This window comes from Ornithorhynchus anatinus, chromosome 5 (genome assembly GCF_004115215.2).
Source record: "Ornithorhynchus anatinus isolate Pmale09 chromosome 5, mOrnAna1.pri.v4, whole genome shotgun sequence".
Classification (NCBI taxonomy): Eukaryota; Metazoa; Chordata; class Mammalia; order Monotremata; family Ornithorhynchidae; genus Ornithorhynchus; species Ornithorhynchus anatinus.
In genome coordinates this window covers 34,600,225-34,622,351 of record NC_041732.1, presented here as the reverse complement: position 1 = coordinate 34,622,351, position 22,127 = coordinate 34,600,225, and the positions used below count along the sequence as shown (strand labels likewise).

At 49.4% G+C, this 22,127-nt stretch overlaps 1 protein-coding gene across 1 annotated transcript in view; it reads left to right on the top strand.

The window, feature by feature from the left end:
- Nucleotides 1-8,202: 8,202 nt before the first annotated feature.
- Nucleotides 8,203-22,127, top strand: part of ATP6V1B2 (ATPase H+ transporting V1 subunit B2) — a 29,539-nt gene continuing 15,614 nt past the window's right edge. The window contains exons 1-2 of the mRNA XM_029065416.2: nt 8,203-8,346; nt 21,317-21,372. Coding sequence (XP_028921249.1) covers nt 8,244-8,346; nt 21,317-21,372 — 159 coding nt within the window. The 5' untranslated portion in view covers nt 8,203-8,243. The remainder of the gene's footprint in view (nt 8,347-21,316; nt 21,373-22,127) is intronic.

Sequence of the window (22,127 nt, the reverse complement as noted above, 5' to 3'; positions counted from 1 at the left end):
GCGGGCAGGGAACACGTCTACCAACTCCATACTACCGTTCTCTCTCTCAAGCGTTTAGCATCGTGTTCTGCGCATAACAACCACTCAGTCGCTAGGGTTGACTGATTTATCGATTTTACCCACAGGACTACGTTCTGTTTTACAACGGAGTCAAAGCACCTGGGTTCTAGTCATGGCTCTGTCACTCTCCCGCTGTGTGACCTTGGGCCTCAGTTTCTTCATCTGTCAAATGGGGACCCGATGCCCGTTCTCCCTCCGACTTAAACTGTGAGCCCCACACGGTACGGGGACCGTGTTATTATCACCCTATTTCTTTTGTTAATGAGGCGTACATCTCCTTGATTCCATTTATCTTGATGACGTCGTCTTGTTTTTGTTCTGTTCTGCTTTGCCGTCTGTCTCCCCCGTTCAGACCCTGAGCCCCTCAGTGGGCAGGGATTGTCTCTATCTGTTGCCAAATTATGCACTGCAAGCGCTTAGTGCAGTGCTCTGCCCGTAGTAAGCGCTCCATAAATGCTATTGAATGAACGAATGACTGAATCGGACCCGATTCTCTTGTATCTTGTATCTGTATCTTAGTACCGTGTCTGTGAAGTAGTAAGTACTTAACAAATGTTACCGTTATCGTTATTGTCCTTATTATTATCAGTTCGCGCGCCGCGGCGTCCGTCCGGCAAGTTGACCAAAAAATGAAACCCGATGAGAAGCTCGCGAGTCCGTTGTGATCTCCCGCGCACGTAGGTATATAGCTGTAATTTATTTATTCATTTACTGCGGGCGGGGAACGCGTCTGCCTATTGTGGTACTCCCAAGCGGTCAATACGGTGCCACGGACACAGTAGGCACTCAATAAATACGAATGGATGACTGAGCGAATGAACAGGAGTGTGGGGCTTGCGATCCGTGTGAATTCCAGGAGTCGGGGGCCCTCTGCTGTCCCGTGAGCCTCTTTCCAATAAATTGGCTACAACACTTGGAAGAAGGGGCCTTCTCGGTCTTCGGAAAGCCAAAATGCAAGGAAACGGGACCCGCTCGATACAGTGCTCTGCACACAGTAAGCGCTCCATATGTACAACCGGTTGATTTAACGAGAAGCTGCTCACACGAAACATTTCCGGGGAATAAAGCCCACCCTGCACTGGATGTTGAAATTGGACGTCGGCCGTCTCTACGGAAAGGAGGAGAGACTGCGACGCGTATTCGTTTCGGTTCTACGCATCTGCTCTCTCATTAGCTGGTGCGCGTGCCGCGATGGACGCGTCTCGGTGGTTTTCTCTGCGGCGTGCGGATATTCCGCGGGCCGCGGTTTGCCAGCATAACGTTTTCCACTGACGGCGGTTTCCGGACGAGTGAAATCCCTGTTTCTTTGTAAGTCTCTTCCTAAATCAGACGGCATATGAAATCACACTGAAATACCGGTTTGAATATCCTATCCACGGAGATCTTCGATCACCCCGAAATAGTCGGCACTGCCGTGTCCCTCGGCAGCAGGTGATGACTTCGGCTCCCAGGTGGGTAGACCGAGGCCCGGGAGAATTAGAGTGACTAGTTCAGGGTGACCCGGTGGGTCGGGGACGTGCAGGGAGGAACAGATGCCGTACCCGGTGACTCCTCATCTCGTGCTCTGACCGCATCCTCCGTGGAAATGAACGGGGTAAGGGAAGGACCCAAATCAAGGATGGAAAGAGGAGCAGCACGGCCTGGTGATGGAACACGGGCCCGCGAGTCAGAGGTCTCGGGTTCTAATCCCCGGTCTGCCACGCGGACCTGGGGCACGTCGCTTAACTTCTCCGTGCCTCGGTTACCTCGTCTGTAAAATGGGGATTGAGACCGCAGGTGGGACGAGGATCGTGTCTAACCCCAAATGAGGGCTTAGTCCTCTTGGAGGAGTCGTGCCTTCAAGGAGGCTTTGAAAGGGGGCCGGGGAGCAGCGTGGCTCAGCGGCAAGAGCCCGGGCTTCGGAGTCAGAGGTCGCGGGTTCGACTCCCGGCTCCGCCACTTGTCAGCTGTGTGGCCGAGGGCGAGTCACTTCACTTCCCTTTGCCTCGGTTACCTCATCTGTAAAACGGGCATCACCCGTGAGCCTCACGTGGGACGACCTGATGACCCTGTATCTCCCCCAGCGCTTAGAACAGTGCTCTGCGCAGAGTGAGCGCTTAACAAATACCAACATCATCAATCCTGGCTCCACCACTTGTCAGCTGTGTGACCTTGGGGCAAGTCACCTAACTTCTCTGGGCCTCAGTTACCTCACCTGGAAAATGAGGATGAGGACCGTGAGCCCCACATGGGACAACCTGATCACCTTGTATCCTCCCCCCAGGGCTTAGAACAGTGCTTTGCGCATAGTAAGCGCTTAACAAATGCCATTTTTGTCATTACCGAGCGCTTGGGAAAGGATGATACAACAGAGTCCGTAGACATGTCCCCTGACCCCAGTGAGTTTACAGTCCAGAGGGGAGACGGGTAGCAGCGTGGCTCAGTGGAAAGCGCATGGGCTTTGGAGTCAGAGGACTTGGGTTCTAATCCCGACTCTGCCCCTTGTCTGCTGTGTGACCTTGGGCAAGTCACTTCACTTCTCTGTGCCTCGGTGACCTCATCTGTAAAATGGGGATTAAAACCGTGAGCCCCCCGTGGGACAACCTGATCACCTTGTATCTACCCCAGGGCTTAGAACAGTGCTCGGCACATAGTAAGTGCTTAATAAATAGCTTGATGATAATAATAGTTATTCAAATAAATAATAGGCACATTGATACGTTAGTGCTGTGAGGCTGAGGGTGGGGGGGGCGCATATCAAATGTCCAGAGGTCACAGATCCAAGTGCGTAGACGAGGCAGAGGGGAACGGGAGCCAGGGGAAAGGGGCTTAACTGGGAAAGGCCTCTTCAGTTAATCAGGTCGGACCCATTCCCTGTCCCAGATAATAATAATAATAACAATAATTATGGTATTTGTTAAGCGCTTACTAGGTGCCAAACACTGTTCTAAGCTCAGGGGTAGATACAAGTTAATCAGGTCGGACACGGTCCCCGTCCCACACTGGACTCCCGCTCCCAATCCCCATTTTTTACAGACCAGGTAACGGAGGCACAGAGAAGTGGCTCGCCCGAGGTCACCCAGCAGACGAGTGACGGAGCCGGAATTAGAACCCGGGACCTTCCGACCCCCAGGCCCGTGCTCCGTTACCTACACCATGCTGCTTCTCCCTTCCCAGTCCAGGCACCGCCGACATCCTTCCCCGCCCCGATGCCCGAGTTTGTCCTCAGACATCTCCCCTCTGAGCTTTGCCGGTCTCCGAGTGGAGCGGTTTCGCCGACTGTCAGACCCCCTCTCCTCCCCGAGGCTTCGTTTGTCCTGGTGGCCCCGAGTGGTTCGTGAAGCCCTGAAATCAAGCAGCGTCCAATAAGTGACCCAGGTCGGGGGGAGAGGAGAGTGGGCCGGTCCCTGGCTAGGTGGGCTCCTCTTTTTAAAAGAGACGGCGAACGCCTAGAGAAGCGGCGTGGCTCAGTGGAAAGAGCCCGGGCTTGGGAGTCAGAGGTCACGGGTTCATTCAGTAGTATTTATTGAGCGCTTACTATGTGGAGAGCACTGTACTAAGCTCTTGGAACGGACAAATCGGTAACAGACAGAGACGGTCCCCGCCCTCTGACGGGCTCACGCTCTGATCGGGGGAGACGGACGGACGAGAACGATGGCGATAAATAAAATCGAGGGGAAGAACGTCTCATTAAAACGATGGCAGATGAATAGAATCAAGGTGACGGACATCTCATTGGCAAAATAAATAGGGTTCCAATCCCGGCTCCGCCACTTGGCAGCTGTGTGACCGTGGGCAAGTCACTCGCTTCTCTGGGCCTCACCGACCTCATCTGGAAAATGGGGATGAAGACTGTGAGCCTCGCGTGGGGCCACCTGAGGACCCTGTATCTCCCCCAGCGCTTAGAACGGTGCTCTGCACATAGTCGGCGCCTAACAAATACCGACATTATTATTGTTAGCTAGGCCGTTTCCGGCTGGGTCCTCGGTGAGCCGGTTGGCCACTTGAGCCGGCGGAGTCTGCCGCAGCTCTGCTCGCTTCGCCAGCGAGATCGGGGCCTCCGGGATGTGGATAACGGTTTCCAGTTCTCCTTGCGGGGGTGAGGGGTGGGCACCCCCGACCACTGTCGCCACCTCCGGGATGGCAGATCTCGGTTGAGGGGGCTGCTCGGGGGGCGTGAAGATGGATGCCGACCCTGAAGGCCCTCAGACCGCGGGCTGGGAAGTTCCCGGAGAAGAAGCCCACGCTACAGGCGCCTACTGGCGTCATCCCTCATTCATCCATTCATTCATCCACTCACTCGTATTTATCGAGCACTTAGGCCACTGTACTAAGCGCCTGGGAGAGTGCAAGATAAGAATAAACAGACCCATTCCCTGCCCACAGCGAGCTTACAGTCCTCTGACTCCCAAGCCCGGGCTCTTTCCACTGAGCCGAGCTGCTATCTCCCTCATTCATTCTTCCATTCAATAGTATTTACCGAGCGCTCACTGTGGGCAGAGCACTGTACTAAGCGCTCGGAATGGACAATTCGGCGACAGATAGAGACGATCCCCGCCCGACGACGGGCTCGCAGTCTAATCCCTCCTTCCCTTCGTCCCCGTCTCCCTTCCCGTTGTGTGACCTTGGGCAAGTCACTTAACTTGTCTGGGCCTCAGTTACCTCATCTGTAAAATGGGGACTAAGAGAATGTGAGCCCCCTGTCGGGCAGGGACTGTGTACAACCTGATTAACTTGCCTCAACCCCAGCGCTTAGAACAGTGCCTGGCACACAATAAGTGATAATAATAATGATAATGATAATGTTGGTATTTGTTAAGCGCTTACTATGTGCCGAGCACTGTTCTAAGCGCTGGGGTAGACACAGGGGAATCGGGTTGTCCCACTGGGGCTCACGGCCTTCATCCCCATTTTCCAGATGAGGTCACTGAGGCCCAGAGAAGTGAAGTGACTCGCCCAAAGTCACCCAGCTGCCCTGTGGCCCAGCCGGGATTCGAACCCATGACATCTGACTCCAAAGTCCGTGCTCTTTCCACTGAGCCACGCTGTATCTCCCTAAGTGCTTAACGAGTGCCATAATTATCATTAACCCCAGTACTTAGAACAGTGCTTGGCACATAATAAGCCCTTAACAAGTGCCATAATTATTATTATTAACCCCAGCACTTAGAACAGTGCTTCGTACATAGTAAGTGCTTAACAAATACCACCATCATTAATATCATTATTATTATTATTATTGCCCCATCGCCCCTACTCCCTCCCTCTACTCTACCCCCCCTCCCCGCCCCATAGCACCTGTGTCTATATGTACCTATTTATTGTTATATTGATTGTATTAATGATGTGTATATATCTATAATTCTATTTATCTCTCTTGCTTGTATTGATGCCGACTCCTTCTTTTGTTTTGCTGTCTGTCTCCCCCTTTTAGACTGTGAGCCCGTTGTTGGGCAGGGATGGTCTCCCTCTGTTGTCGAATTGGACCTTCCAAGCGCTTAGTCCAGTGCTCCGCACACGGTCAGTGCTCAAGAAATAGAATTGAACGAACGAATGAACCTATCTGTAATTCAATTTGTCTATCTTGATGGTATTGAGGCCCGTCTCCTTGCTTTGTTGCCTGTCTCCCCCTTTTAGACTGGGAGGCCAGTGCTCTGCACGCAGTCAGCACTCAATAAATATGGTTGACTGTATGAATGAACCTATTTATAATTCTTTTTGTCTTTCTTGCTGGTAGTGAGTCCTGTCTCCTTGTTTTGTTGTCTGTCTCCTTCCTTCTAGACTGTGAGCCCTTGTGGGGCATTGATGGTCTCTCCCTATTGCCCGATTGGGCCTTCCAAGCGCTTAGCCCAGTGCTCTGCCCACAGTCATAGCTCAATAAATCCGATTGAACGAATGAATGAACCCATCTATAATTCTATTTATCTATCTTGATGGTACTGAGGCCCGTCTCCTTGTTTTGCTGTCTGTCTCCCCCTTCTAGACTGTGAGCCCATGGTTGGGCAGGGCTGGTCTCTCTCTGTTGCCCAACTGGACCTTCCAAGCGTTTAGCCCAGTGCTCTGCCAACAGTCGGCGCTCAATAAATCCGATTGAACGAATGAATGAACCTATCTATAATTCTATTCCTCTATCTTGATGGTACTGAGGCCTGACTCCTTGTTTTGCTGTCTGTCTGCCCCCTCCTAGACTGTGAGCCCCTTGTGGGGCAGGGCTGGTCTCTCTCTGTTGCCCAAATGGGCCTTCCAAGCGCTTAGCCCAGTGCTCTGCACACAGCCAGCCCTCAATAAATATGGTTGAGTGAATGCATGAACCTATTTATAATTCTATTTGTCTATCTTGATGGTATTGAGGCCCGTCTCCTTGTTTTGCTGTCTGTCTCCCCCTTTTAGACTGTGAGTCCAGTGCTCTGCCCACAGTCATAGCTCAATAAATCCGATTGAACGAATGAATGAACCTATCTATAATTCTATTCGTCTATCTTGATGGCAGTGAGGCCCGTCTCCTTGTTTTGCTGTCTGTCTCCCCCCTTCTAGACTGGGAGCCCGTGGTTGAGCAGGGCTGGTCTCTCTCTGTTGCGCAGTTGGGCCTTCCAAGCGCTTAGCCCAGTGCTCTGCACGCAGTCGGCGCTCAATAAATCCGATTGAACGAATGAATGAACCTATCTATAATTCTATTCGTCTATCTTGATGGTAGTGAGGCCCGACTCCTTGTTTTGCTGTCTGTCTCCCCCCTTCTAGACTGGGAGCCCGTGGTTGAGCAGGGCTGGTCTCTCTCTGTTGCGCAGTTGGGCCTTCCAAGCGCTTAGCCCAGTGCTCTGCACGCAGTCGGCGCTCAATAAATCCGATTGAACGAATGAATGAACCTATCTATAATTCTATTCGTCTATCTTGATGGTAGTGAGGCCCGACTCCTTGTTTTGCTGTCTGTCTCCCCCCTTCTAGACTGGGAGCCCGTGGTTGAGCAGGGCTGGTCTCTCTCTGTTGCGCAGTTGGGCCTTCCAAGCGCTTAGCCCAGTGCTCTGCACGCAGTCGGCGCTCAATAAATCCTATTGAATGAATGAATGAACCTATCTATAATTCTATTCATCCATCTTGATGGTAGTGAGGTCCGTCTCCTTGTTTTGCTGTCCGTCTCCCCCTTTCTACACTGTGAGCCTTTGCGGGGCATCGATGGTCTCTCTCAATTGCCCAGTTGGGCCTTCCAAGCGCTTAGCCTAGTGCTCTGCACACAGTCAGCGCTCAATAAATCCGATTGAACAGTGAATGAACCTATCTATAATTCTATTCATCTATCTTGATGGTAGTGAGGCCTGTCTCCTTCCTTTTACACTGTGAGCCCTGGCGGGGCATTAATGGTCTCTCTCTATTGCCCAATTGGACCTTCCAAGCGCTTAGCCCACTGCTCTGCACACAGTCAGCGCTCCATCAATACGACTGAATGAAAGGAATGAGGGATTGATGATTAATTAGGATGATTATTTTCCCTTCAGGCCCGTCTGCCTTCGACCCTTCACTGATTCCCTCATCCCTTCCGCCCCTCCCCCCCCCCCCCCCCGCCCCCAGCACGCTGGCCAGCTCCCCTTCGGCCGCGCGCGCGCCCAACGGCCCAGCGCGCGCGCACGCGCGCGCCGCCCGCGAGGGCGAGGGGGGGGCCGACCGGGGGGGGGAGGGCGCATGCGCGCGCCGCCTGCGGGGAGGTGGGGGGGCGAGCGGGGGAGGAGAGCGCATGCGCGCGCCGCCTGCAAAGGGGGGCGATCGGGTTGGGGAGGGCGCATGCGCGCGCCGCCTGCGGGGAGGTGGGGGGGGCGAGCGGGGTGGGGGAGGGCGCATGCGCGCGCCGCCTGCGGGGAAGGTGGAGGGCGAGCGGGGGAGGAGGGCGCATGCGCCCGCCGCCTGCGGGGAAGGTGGGGGGCGAGCGGGGGAGGAGGGCGCATGCGCGCGCCGCCTGCGGGGGAGGTGGGGGGGCGAGCGGGGGGGGCGCGTGCGCACGTCGCCTGTGGTAGAAGCGGAGGGGCGAGCGGGGGCGGGGAGGACGGCGCATGCGCACGCGCGCCCAACGGCCGAGCGCGCGCGCGCCGCCGACGGGAGGGGGGGAGAAGAGGGGGAGAGGGGGGAGGGCGCCTGCGCGTGCGCGCGCGCCGCCCGCGGTATATCTGCGCCTGCGCAGGAGGCGCTGCGGGCCCGGCGGGGACGGAGGAGACAAGATGGCGCTGCGGGCCATCAGGGGCATCGTCAACGGCGCCGCGCCCGACGCCCGGGAGCAGGTCCTGGCCGTCAGCCGGGACTATCTGTCCCAGCCTCGCCTCAGTGAGTACCGCCGGGTCCTCGCTGCGGCCTCTCATCCCCGCCGCCGGCGCCCCGCCTCCTCCGGGAGGCCCTCCGGGGCTCAGCCCTCCCCGTCGCTCCCTGGAGCCCCGGCGGGGGCCGAGCATCGCCGCCCAGCCACGAAGGGGGAGATCATAATGGTATTTGTCAAGCGCTGACTCTGTGCAGAGCACTGTGCTCAGCGCTGGGGGAGAGACAGGCTCATCAGGCGGTCCCACGGGAGGCTCCCCGGCTTCATCCCCATTTCACAGATGAGCTCACTGAGGCCCAGAGAATAATAATGATGTGGGTGTTTGTTAAGCGCTTACTAGGTGCAGAGCACTGTGCCGAGCGCTGGGGGAGAGACAGGGTCATCAGATTGTCCCACGGGAGGCTCGCCGTCTTCATCCCCATTTCACAGATGAGCTCACTGAGGCCCAGAGAATAATAATGATGTTGGTGTTTGTTAAGCGCTTACTAGGTGCAGAGCACTGTGCCGAGCGCTGGGGTAAATTCAGAGTCATCAGTTGGCCCCACGTGAGGCTCACCGTCTTCATCCCCATTTCACAGATGAGCTCACTGAGGCCCAGAGAATAATAATGATGTGGGTGTTTGTTAAGCGCTTACTAGGTGCAGAGCACTGTGCCGAGCGCTGGGGGAGAGACAGGCTCATCAGATTGTCCCACGGGAGGCTCGCCGTCTTCATCCCCATTTCACAGATGAGCTCACTGAGGCCCAGAGAATAATAATGATGTGGGTGTTTGTTAAGCGCTTACTAGGTGCAGAGCACTGTGCCGAGCGCTGGGGGAGAGACAGGCTCATCAGATTGTCCCACGGGAGGCTCGCAGTCTTCATCCCCATTTCACAGATGAGCTCACTGAGGCCCAGAGAATAATATTGATGTTGGTGTTTGTTAAGCGCTTACTAGGTGCAGAGCACTGTGCTGAGCGCTGGGGGAGAGACAGGGGAATGAGGTTGCCCCACGTGAGGCTCACAGGCTTCATCCCCATTTTACAGAGGAGGGAACTGAGAATAATAATCATGTTGGTATTTGTTAAGCGCGTACTAGGTGCAGAGCACTGTGCTAAGCGCTGCGGGAGATACAGGGTCATCAGGTGGTCCCACGGGAGGCTCACCGGCTTCATCCCCATTTCACAGATGAGGGAACTGAGGCCCAGGGAATAATAATGATGTTGGTATTTGTTAAGCGCTGACTATGTGCCGAGCACTGCTCTAAGCGCCGGGGGAGATACAGGGGAATCAGGTGGTCCCACGGGAGGCTCACAGTCTTCATCCCCATTTTGCAGATGAGGGAAACTGAGGCCCAGAGAAGTGAAGTGACTTGCCCACAGTCACACAGCTGACCAAGTGGCAGAGCCGGGATTCGAACCCATGACCTCCGACTCCCCAGCCCGGGCTCTTGCCACTGAGCCACGCTGCTTCTCTGATAGATAACAAGATAATGGCTCTGCTGCTCCTCCTCCCCATCCCCCTTTCTCCCGCCCCATAGGACTTGTGCCTACTTCTATATATTATTTATCATTCTATCTTTTTAATGATACGTAGGTATCTCTGATTCGATTTATTTTGATGGTGCTGTGGCCTGTCTCCTTGTTTTGCTGTCTGCCTCCCCCCCCTTTTAGACTATGAGCCCTGATTGTGCAGGGATGGTCTCCCTCTGTTGCCCTGCTGAACCTTCCAAGCGCTTAGCCCAGTGCTCTGCACACAGTCAGCGCCCAAATAAATATGATTGAATGAATGCATTTTGCTGTCTGTCTCCCCCCCTTCTGGATCGTGAGCCCGTCATTGAGCGGGGCCGGTCTCTCTCTGTTGCCCAATTGGACCTTCCAAGCGCTTAGGACAGTGCTCTGCACCCAGTCAGCGCTCCATAAATACAATTGAATGAATGAATATATCTATAATTGTATTTATATTGATGCTGTTGATGCCTGTCTCCTTGTCTTGCTGTCTTTCCCCCCCTTTTAGACTACGAGCCCGTGGTTGGGCAGCGATGGTCTCTCTCTTGCTCAATTGTACCTTCCAAGCCCTTAGGACAGGGCTCTGCACACAGTAAGCGCTCAATAAGTACGATTGAATGAATGAATGAACTCCTCCCACCCCCCAATCAATCGATCAATCGAGGGGGTTTGCTGAGCACCCGAGGCTTGACAGGCTGGGGCTGGGCCAGTAAGAGGAACTTGCTTTGGCCTGGCCAGTCGCCCCCGGGGTTGGGGTGATGATAATGGTGGTATTTGTTAAGCGCCTACTATGTGCAAAGCACCGTTGTAAGCGCTGGGGTTAATAATAATAATTATGGCACTTGTCGAGCGCTTACTACGTGCCAAGCACCGTTCTAAGCGCTGGGGTCGATACAAGGTCATCAGGGGGTCCCTGTGGGGCTCCCAGTCAGTCCTAATCCCCATTTTGCAGATGAGGTCACTGAGGCCAGTGAAGTGACTTGCTCACAGTCACCCAGCTGAGTGGCCGAGCTGGGATTAGAACTCACAACCTCCGACTCCCAAGCCCGGGCTCGCTTCACTAAGCCATGCTGCTTCTCTAAGGGGGCAAAGGCGGTCCCCGGCCAGTCCCGCAGCGAGCAGCGGCGAACGTGCCACCTGATGGTGTCCTCGCCCAAGCGCTTAGTACAGGGCTCCGTGCCCAGTAAATATGAGCGAATAATAATAATGTTGGTATTTATTAAGCGCTTACAATGTGCAAAGCACTGTTCTAAGTGCTGGGGTTGATACGAGGTAATCAGGTTGCCCCACGTAGGGCTCACAGTCTTAATCCCCATTTTACAGTTGAGGTAACTGAGGCACAGAAAAGTGAAGTGACTTGATCAGAGTCACCCAGCTGATAAGTGGCGGAGCTGTGATTAGAACCCGTGACTCCGACTCCCAAGCCTGGGCTCTACCCGCTAAACCACGTCCTCTACCCCGGAGTGGGAGCCGGGCTTTCCTGGGGTCCCCCCCACCCCCCCCCCCCCGTTCCCCCCACCCCCAGTGATTTCCCGTTTCCTCTTGCCTCTTCCTGGGAGTATTTCCGAGGATCCCTGTGTCTCTGAGACGTGATCGTGGGAAGCCTTTTCCCTCTTCTTCCCTCCTTTTATCCCCCTTTCCTTCTTCCCCGATTCCTTCAGGATGATGAAGATGGTGTGTCAGTGCTTACAGTATATCAAGCACTGTTCTAAGGCTGGGGTAGATACAAGATAATCAGGTTGTCCCACGTGGGGCTCACGGTCTTAATCCCCATTTTACAGATGAGGTAACTGAGGCCCAGGGAAGTCAAGTGACTTGCCCAGGGTCACACAGCAGACAAGTGGCAGAAGTGGAATTAGAAACCACCTCCTCTGATTCCCAAGCCCAGGCTCTTCCCACTAAGCCACGCTGCTTCTCTGCCCTTCATAATGATGATTAAGCGCTTACTACGTGCCACGCACTGTTCTCCCTTTCCTCTGCACATCTCCATGCCCCAGCCGGCATTTCTATAATAATAAATACGGTATCTGTCAAGCGCTTACACTGTGCCAGGCACTGTACTAAGCCCGGGGGGGGGGGGGGGTGCCGATCCGAACAGAATCCGGGTCAGTTAGGCGAACCGGGCCGGTAGCAGACTGTAAACTCATTACGGGCAAGGAATCTGTCCGTTTATTGTGATAGTTTACTCTCCCAAGCGCTTAGTACAGTGCTCTGCACACAAGTGCTTCATTCATTCATTCAGTCGTATTTATTGAGCGCTTACTGTGTGCAAAGCACTGTCTCAAGAGCTTAATAAATACGATGGATTGAATAAAGAAGACCTGATGCTAAGGGTTTGAAGGATTCTGGTACAGCTAAAATCTCTCCAAAGGGTAAGGATGAATGAAGGGAGCTAGGGTAGGGATTTTTTTACGCTTAAGCTTAGGACGACGGTTCACTTCCAGGATGATGAGCCTGCGTATGTGCGTGTTAATTACCAAAGAGCTCGTCTGTGGGTGGCTCTTTGGGTGAAAAGAAAATCAGATGAAGGATTTAGCAAGGGCTCCCCTGTCTGGCTCAGCCCATCGCCATCCGTCATGTGACGGCACTGCAGCGTTGCATCGAATGAGGGCGAAGCAGAAGCAGAAGAAAATCCAGGATACGTGGGCCTCTCGGGTTTGAGGAAGGGCCCGGAGGAAAATTCTCTAAATGAAGATGGATCGTCGCCTGTATAGACTCCGCAGAATATACGGTTTAGCAAACCGTGCGGGTGGCTTCTTTGCCCAAGAAGGAGAGGTTAATTTGTCCCAAGAATGTCTGATTTAAAAATTTTTATACCTTCCCTTCTGCTCATCTTGTGTTTCGCGGCAGTCCCTGTTTTTCCCGGAAAACATAAGGCGGCCTTATGGAATTATCCCTTTGCAAAAGTCTGCGAAGTAAGAGCGTCGGCTGAAAGGCTCGCCCTAAAATGGACTTTGAAAATGATCCTCCTAAAATGTACGGGGAGTTGAATCTGATCGGTGGAAACTGGATGCACACCCAGATGGTTTGATAATTTCCCCCCCCCCCCCCCCCCACCCGCCACCACGCAGTGAATAACCTTTCCATACTGTGGCAGTGATTTGATTTTTGAAATGATTCACAGTGGGAGGAATCAAGAGGCGATAAACAGTCATTTTAGAAATTGGTGTCAAAGGACCCTAACCATAATGACTCAGATCTAAACTTGTGCAGAGTAGTTTTGAAATTCACAACACTAAACTTTATTATTGTTATTCATTACACCTATTTAGCTTAACTCACCTTTTGCACTATTCCAAGTGCTAGGGGAAGAATGGGATGTTAAGCCGAAGAGGTTAGAGATTCAGTAATATTTACTGAGCACCGGTTATGTGCAGCATACTTTATCAAGCCCTAAAACGTTAGCTGAAAATGAATAGACACACAAGAAAAGAACACAAACAGCAGTAAGTCAAAATAATGCCAACAACAAAAGCTTTAGTATATTACTGTTGAAAGGAAGAGCTTCCAGGTTCCTTCCTGCCTCAGGCAGGATCATGGAGGTTTAGAAGCTTTCACAGAACTTCATTTCTTTCCCTCTTGAAAGCCTTCTCTTCCAGAAGGCATTTCTCAGATGAATTCCACACCCCTGGTCACCTCATGCCAACTGCTCCCTCAGCACTTAGATATGTGTACATCTGCGCACTCTCTCTCTCTATATGTATATATATATATATGTATATATATATATATATACACACATACACACAAACACGCATATATAGCAAGTTGAGGAAGGAGGAGCTCAATAAAGCTATTTATTCATAGCTTTATATATATATATGTATGTGTGTGTGTGTATATAGATATATAAAGTTTAAACTATGAATCAATGTTTAGTAAATGGCAAGTAATGCTTGGATTTTCCTCTCTTAGTAAATTTTGTTTCAGGGTTTAGTTTTAATCACTTGCTACCATAACCCCCTGTGGCCCTTATATAGCCCTCTTATATACTCTTAACTTTAGGCTTACCTGTACCTTACTTGTCTCCTTCTGCTAGACTGTAAGATCCTTGAGGGCAAGGAACATGTCTTCTGAATCTTGTAGACTGTAAACTCCTTGTGGACAGGGAACATGTCTACCAAATCTCTGCTGTTGTACAGTGCTCTGCACACAGTAAGTGCTCAATAAATACGATCGATCATTTGCTCGCAAGCACGTAGTATGTACAGTGCCCTACACACGGAAGTTATGGTAATAGTCTGAAACTTTTCCATTTTAAAAAGATGTCAGGTCAACAGGATTTATTGTGACTCTATCCTAAGTGATATCCACGTCTGTCTCCATATGGCAGAAAGATATGCCCAACTTTAAATTGACTTGTAAAATTCGGGTTGGGGCAGGAAGATGGGCTAATGATGATCAGAGCAGCCAAACGTAAGAAATCAACCTTGTTGCTGACCTCCCAGTCTCTTCTTCACTCCAATCCAAATCGTTTTTCTACAGAAATATTCAGTCCATGCCACTCCAGTCTTCCACTGGACACCCGTCCTCCTCCACTTCAAACAGAAACTCCTTACCATCAGCTTTAAAGGACTCGATCAGCTAGCCCCCTCCTACCTCACCTTGCTACTCTCCTTTTAGTACCCAGCCTGCGCACTTTGTTCCTCTAATACTAATCTTCTCTCTCAATTCCAACTGACAATGACTCTCCCCTCCTTCAAAGCCTTATATTGAAGGCACATCTCCTCCAAGAGGCCTTTCCGGACTAAGCCCTCCCCTTTCCTCTTCTCCCATTCACTTCTGCGTCACCCCGACGTGCTCCCTTTGCTCTTCCCCCTTCCCAGCCCCATAGCACTTATGTACAAATCTGTAATTTATTTGGATTGATGTCTCTCCCCCTTTCGTCCCCCTCAACCCCCAACTCTAAGCTCGTTGTGGGCAGGGGATGTCTCTTTATTGTTGTATTGTATTCTCCCAAGTGCTTAGTACAGTGCTCGGCAAACAGCACTCAATAAATACAGCTGAATAATGGGGAAAAAAATTACATGTTTACACTATATGGTTTCTCTCCTCCCTTTAACCTTGATTTAATCCTGAAGACAAGGACTGTTCAGTTTGTGGGGTTTTGTTTTGTGTTTTGTTTTTTAAAACTCGGGGGAAGAAGACTGAGTTGTTAATTGGAGACAAAACATCGTTTTGAACAATGGAAATCTCAAAACTGAGGCTTGATTAAGTAACTTTTTAGCCTCTCATACGGTAACAAAATAACGAAGTTGGTGTAACATAAATATAAGTAATAGTTGAGGGTTCAGAACTGATTTCAAAGGGGTAAATAGCTATTCCCTTGTGAAAGAGGCAAGAGTTATTCAGGATTACTGTAGGTCTCTGTTGGCTAATAGGGCAGAGAAGCTAAGAAGGTAGTTCTTATATTGTGCAAGTGCTGTAATTGTTGAGTTTCCCTTTTTGGCTATTTCACAACCTTCAGTGGTAATATTGTAACTGGAAAAATAATGTGGGGATGTGGGAGAAGGGAATGTTCCCTGACCAGAATGAAGTTTCTGTGAAGCTTGAGTGGATTTGATTTTTAGTTTTACACTGAAAATGTTTGTTCTTTAGGATTAGAGGCAAAGCTTTTGATAAAAGCTGCCTCTGCTATAGACTGTTCTGACTGTGAAATTCCTAGTGGAGGGTAGGGTTTTGTTCCCCCCCCCCCCCCACTGATAAAGTGTGGGGTTTCTCTTGATCCTTATTTTATATTTTGGGGGGGGAAACACCCCTGTGAGCATGGCTTGACTTGGGGAAGTTATCAGTCCTGATGAAGTATGGTTAAACAGTATTTCAAGTAAAAATCTATTAATTCTGACCCTCTCTGCTCTTCCTATTCTGTAGATAACAGAGAACATCCATCTTCTTCTCCTTGGAGACATAAACCACTAGGAAGAAACGCCCAAAGGTTAACTAGTGCTGTTCAATCAAGTGTTTGGGAGCAGTTTGTAGATTTTCACATTCCAAGCAAACTCAAACCTAATCTCCTAATCTCCCCTCCCCAAGACATTTTAGACTCTCCTATTTAAAGGAAATTTGTGACTTTTTCTTATTCTTTTTAGTTTCTGTATAAATCTAATTTAGACTAAGCAAGAGTGATAGGCCTCATGATCTGACTAATATCTTAGCTGATATTTTATCTGGGCAGTGAAAAGGGACCCTCGAGCTAATGGTAAAATTAGTAAGCGAAAGGGAGATTGGTGCCAAATTAATACTGACCATATACCCACTCCCCCCCCCCCCCCCCAAACTTCAAATTAGTCACAAACTGAAAAGTTTAAAGACCGGGTAAAGTCTTACCAATCCTGCTTCGAATAAGTACTTTATTGTTATGGTATTTGTTAAACGTTTACTGTGTGTCAAGCACTGTTCTCAGCACTGGGGTACATAGAAGTTAATCAGGTGGGACACAGTCCCTGTCCCGTGTGTGACCAGGCCATCAGCCTTCCCGTTACAATAGAAACTGGATGGAAATAGCTTCTCATTCTGTCCTATGGTGTGAGTGGTTTGCCAGAGGTAAATGGTGGTTTATAAGAGTGCATGTATTTTCCAAGCTTACTGTGTTTCCCTGCTATCTTTAATGCCGCGTGTGAGTTTTCTTTGACACCCTGTACGCTGCATTTATGTTCTGAGAGGGGATAGCTTTCATTTGCTCACTGTTTCCAGAGGGGGAAAGAACCATGATTAATGATCTCTCTCTCGGTCACATTTTTTTCTTATGACCAGTTAAATCTTGTGACTTGTAACATGCTTCCTATATTGACATAGATTAAGCGAGGCTGGGTTTTGAGCATGAGGCCTCGGAGTAAGTATCTTTGGTGTAAGGAAAAGAGGAAACAGTTCTAGGAGAACAAGTAAAATCACAAATAGATCTCTGAAAATCTGAAGTGACGGGTTTTCAGGCTAGAACTCTGAGTATAATTTGCTCTCAGACTTTACTAAATTAAGGCATGTGTAGATTTTTAATTTTTTTAATGGAATTTGTTAAATGCTTACTACGTGCCAGGCGCTCTGCTAGATGTTGTGGTAGGTACAAGATAATCAGATTGGACACAGTTCTTGTCCCACATGGGGTTCACAGTCTTACTCCGTATTGTACAGGTGAGGTAACCGAGGCCCAGTGAAGTGATTTGCCCAAGGTCACCCAGCAGGCACATGATGTAACTAGGATTAGAACCCAAGTCCTCTGACTCCTAGGCCAATGCCCTTTCCACTAGGCCACGCCGCTTCCCACCTGCTTCCCAGTTAGTTCAAAGGCGTGTGAACATTTTAACACACTTTTTGATCCAAGTTCTAGTCTCACCCAATTGAAATGGAGCCAACGGTTTTTAAAAAGGAAGACAGTTATTGTTCCTATTTTCTCAAGAGCTTTGGGGGAACCCTAATCCCTTTGTAAACACGCCTTCCTTAGAGACAATAGTTGTACTTTCTCTAATCTTGTGACCTAATGCACTGAGTATTTTTAGAGACAATTACATTTTAGCACCACATGACTTAAATTTTAGACTTAATCTCAGACACTTCAAGTACTGATTCAAACATCAACTGTTAATGCTCTGCCCTTGTCCCAGGCTCCTTGCTAGTTGAAACATCATAATAAATGAAGCAAGTTTCCAGGCCCTTTGTACTCTGAAATCTCCCAGAAGTAACGATTGATACTGGATTTTTTTTGCCCATAAATGTCTACTTTTAAATGAGAAAAACTGGGCCCGATTTTGTTTAGGACCTCTGAAGAACTGAGACAGTGGTTCGTACCTTCATGTAAATTACATCAAGCCTAAAGGAAATTTGTTGAAATGTTTATTTTGATATTGCTTTTAAGAGGCTTGCTCACCCTGTAACACTGCGAGGTCTAATGGCCAAAATGACAAGAGGTCTCTCTTTCTTTACGTAAAAAATCTTCCCAGCCATTCTCTTCATTCGGTTGTCTTTGTACTGCCCAAATTGCCGTGAGCTGAACGTTGTTCTCTGTCTTACAGTTGTAGCCTGTATCCTCAAATACCGAGAACATCGCCGAAGATCCAAAATATTTTACTAGACTGTAGTCTAGATGCTCTCGACTGTGAGCTCCTTGTGGGCAGGAAATGTGCTTGATGTTCTCTTGTACTCTCCCAAGTGTTATATACCGTGCTTTGCACACGGTAAGCGCTCAATAGATACGGTTAATAATAGTGAGGGGCTGTCGTGTTCTTTGCTTCGTGCGAGGAGTGCCTGCCACTCTGCCCACTTATTCAATAGTATTTATTGAGCGCTTACTCTGTGCAGAGCACTGTACTAAGCGCTTGGGATGAACAAGTCGGCAACAGATAGAGACAGTCCCTGCCGTTTGACGGGCTTACGGTCTAATCGGGGGAGACGGACAGACAAGAACAATGGCAATAAATAGAGTCAAGGGGAAGAACATCTCGTAAAAACAATGGCAACTAAATAGAATCGAGGCGATGTACAATTCATTAACAAAATAAATAGGGTAATGAAAATATATACAGTTGCGAAAATATATACAGTTGCTGCACCCGCACCTTTTCTCGGGGAAGTAGGATTTCAGCCTCTTTGGCAGTGACCAAACTTAAACAAGGTTTGCTGCTTCGCTGCTCTTTGGAGTCAGTCGAGTTCCTTGAATTAATGGCCCGAGGCCTCCGGGAGCAGCAGCAAAAGGGACAGTGGTCGCGAAAGTCGGGGCAGGCAGAAAGAGAGCTGAAAATAGATTTACGCGTGTGCATGGGCCGCTACTGCCGTCCAAGAGTCGGGCATTTGCTGGGACATATGTAACTTAAAATCTGAAATGTCCTGATCTCAAACATTCTGGATTTTTTAATATTACTTTTTAATGTCAGAGCATGCTGTGACAATCCCCTCGAAGAAAGGAAAGGCCATTTGAAATACAACTGTTAAGGAGAGTTAGAGTTTAGAGAAGAATGAGAAGTGGTAGTGACTTTGATATTAAGTTCCTTCTCCGCAAGTACCCTTTTGTGTTTCCCAATTTGGAATTTAACAAGTTTTTTTTTTTTCAGTTGTAAAAATCGAAAGTGTTAAAGTGTCTGTGGCCAGTGGACACAATATAGCACTTGAGTCTGATTTGGACGACGGGGAATTTAGCAACACTAAATGCGAGAGTGGGACTTTGGGAATGGTGAGCGGCAGCTTTTGAATTACCAGAGCTATACTCCCTCCAGATGACAGTCTCCACGTCTGCTCTCTCTAGAGTGGGCCTCATCCTCTCCTCTTACCCAAGATCCAGTCCACTGGGAAAGGGGGCAGAAGGGGCTTCCTTCTTGCTCCCCAATGCAGCTTTTGCACCCCATCCCTCTCCCTTTCCCTTCCTTTGAAGCCTATATCGCCCACCTCTGCCACGCGCTCGAGTGACTAGTCACAGTCACCTGTCACCCCCAGGCCCCCCTCCAATTTTCTGAACCGTTTTGATCTCTTTCTCACATTCCTCTCTCTTTCCCCATCCCATCATTGATCGATATCCGTGCGGCTGTTCCCGATGATCCTTCCCCTGCTTTCTTTCACTCCTCCACTCCAGTGACTTCCTGCTCCACCCTACCTCGCTTCACTCATTCGATTTATTCAGTGGTATTTATCGAGCGCTTATTGTGTGCCGAGCCCTGTACTAAGCACTTGGAAAGTACAGTTCAGCGATAGAGACAATCCCTGCCCACATTTGTATTATTTATTTGATGGTATTCATTAAGCACTTACTCTGTGCCAGGCATTGTACTAATACTGGGATAGATGCAAGGTTGTCAGGTTGGATTTAATTCCTGTCCCACATGTAATCCCCCCGTAAGTAAATATTCAGTAAATGATTGTTTTGTTTTTTTCTCTCGAGGCTTCTTGACTAAATTGTCTACATCTGCTGCCTCCACTTCCTCTCCTCCAGTGCTCTCCCTGACCCCCTCTAATCCGGCTTCTGCTCCTTCACTCCCCCAAAACTGTCCTCTCAAGGGTCACCAGTGGTTGCCAGATCCATCGGCCTCTACTCCATCCTAATCCTCCTCCTACCTCTCAGCTGCAACTCCCCCCGTCTCCTGGAAACGCCATCCAGTCGTGGCTTCACCGACACTGTCCTCTCCTAGTTCTCCTCATATCTCTCGGGCCACTCGTTCTCAGTCTTTCCCGGGTTCCCCTTTTATTCTCCATCTACAACCACTCCCTTGGAGAACACATCTGCTCCCATGGCTTCAACTACCATCTCTGTGCTGATGATTCCCAAATCTCCCTCTCCAGCCCCGATCTCTCTCCTCCTCTGCAGTGTCATATTCTCTCCTGCCTTTGTGACATCTCCACCGGGGGATGTCCCCCCGACACCTCAAACTTAACATGTCCGGAACAGAACTCCTCATTCCCACCCAAACCCTCCCCTCCCCATGACCTTCCCATCCCTCTAGACAGCACCACCATCCTCCCTGTCTCACAAGCCAATAACCTTGGCCTTATCCTCAACTTATGTCTCTCATTCAAATCACATATTCAACCTGTCACCAAATCCTCTTGTTTCAACCTTCTCGGTTTTGCTAAAATCCACCCTTTCCTCTCCATCCAGCCTACTACCGCGTTAATCCAAGCACCTGTTTTAGCCTGCCTTGATTACGGCATCAGCCTCCTGGCTGACCTCCCTGCCTCCCGTCTCGCCCCACTGCGGTCCGTACTTCACTCTGCTGCCTGGATCATTTTTGTTCAAAACGGTCCATCCGTGTTTCCCCACTCGGGAACCTCCAGTAGTTGCCCATCCGCATCAGACAGAAACCTCTTACCTTAGGCTCTTCGTAGCAGACAGACGATCACTCTCCCCACCTTCAAAGCCTTATCCAAGAGGTCTTTCTTGACTAACCTCTCCTTGCCTCTCGCTCCCTCCTGGTTGCCTTTCCGCTTGGATTTGCCCCTGTATACATCCCTCCCTCAGCCCCCACAGCAGTTACGTCCATATCCGTTATTTATTTGTTAATGTCCGTCTCCCCATCCAGACCGTAAGCTCACTGTAGGCAGGGATTGTGTCTGCCAACTCTGTATTGTATATTGGACCCTTCTGGGTCTTCAGTACAGTGCTCTGTACACCGTGAGCGCTCAAATATGATTGGTCCTGTTCTGTTTTCCCTCTGAGGTTTAGCATTAGGGAACATTCATCTGATAAGGTGAGCCTCTTTGGGTGTGGGATGGAACATGGTTGGAGAAAGCTTGTCGCACAGCTGTGGTTGCCATGAATAAGCTATGAGTTTTCCTTTAGGTGAAGTTTTGCAGGGCATTTTAAGAGAGCTGAGTGTTGTGCAAAAGTTGCCTACCTTACTTTGGGAAAGTTACCTTGGGAGAGCAACAGTTGTTTGTGTGTTTTTTTTGTTTTTTTTAAAAAAACCAAAAACCAAAAAACCCACCAATCATAAAAATGGGCATTTGCTGTCTGACTGAAACCTTTCAGGGTTTCATGGTATTTCACTAAAGCTCACTGCTGTTTTTCTCCTTTCCAGCATACAAGACGGTATCAGGAGTCAATGGTCCATTGGTAATCTTGGATCATGTCAAGGTAAGTAGTACTCCTGTCGTGATATTTTGAAGAAGTTTAAATGTTTAAATCTAATTTAGACAGCAACTCAGTGTTTAATAATACATTATGAAATCATTTGCTCTAGATGTACATAAAATTACCTTCGGTATTGTGGGATTGTGTTCCTGAACAACGCCACATTCACAAACTCACGTCACAGAATGCATGGCTTGGTTGGTGTCACGCACCAAGCTGTCTCTCCAGCTTCTCATCACACTGCATCCAGACAGGTGTTGTGAGAAGAATGTTTTGTGATTTCTTAATAGTGCTTTATCCAAAGCCCATTATAGAAGAACTGACTGTGAAGTGAAAATAGAAAACCATTGTTTAGAGAGGTGCTTGTTGAAACATGCCCTGAAAATAGATCGACAGGATTGATGGAAAAAATGATTAGCGTTCCCCAATGAGTTTTAGTTTTCCTTTAACATAAGATTCTCAGTTCCTCTTCAAAGTGGTACACAGGAATACTTCTCATGTATGTGTTCTACTTTGCTTTGAACTGAGAAATTGGGGTTCTTAAGTGACCATATTTTTTAATTCAAGTTTTAAATCAAATTACGGAAGAGACCTGTCCAAAGACCAGAAAATATTCTTTAAAATCAGTTGTGGTATGTGAAGTACTTCTACGAACATTAACCCAGTGGCTACTTGGTATCCTTTGAGGTACAGTTCTTAATGAGACTTTAAACTAACTTCTGTATACTTTATTCTCCGCAGCTTATATGTAAATCATT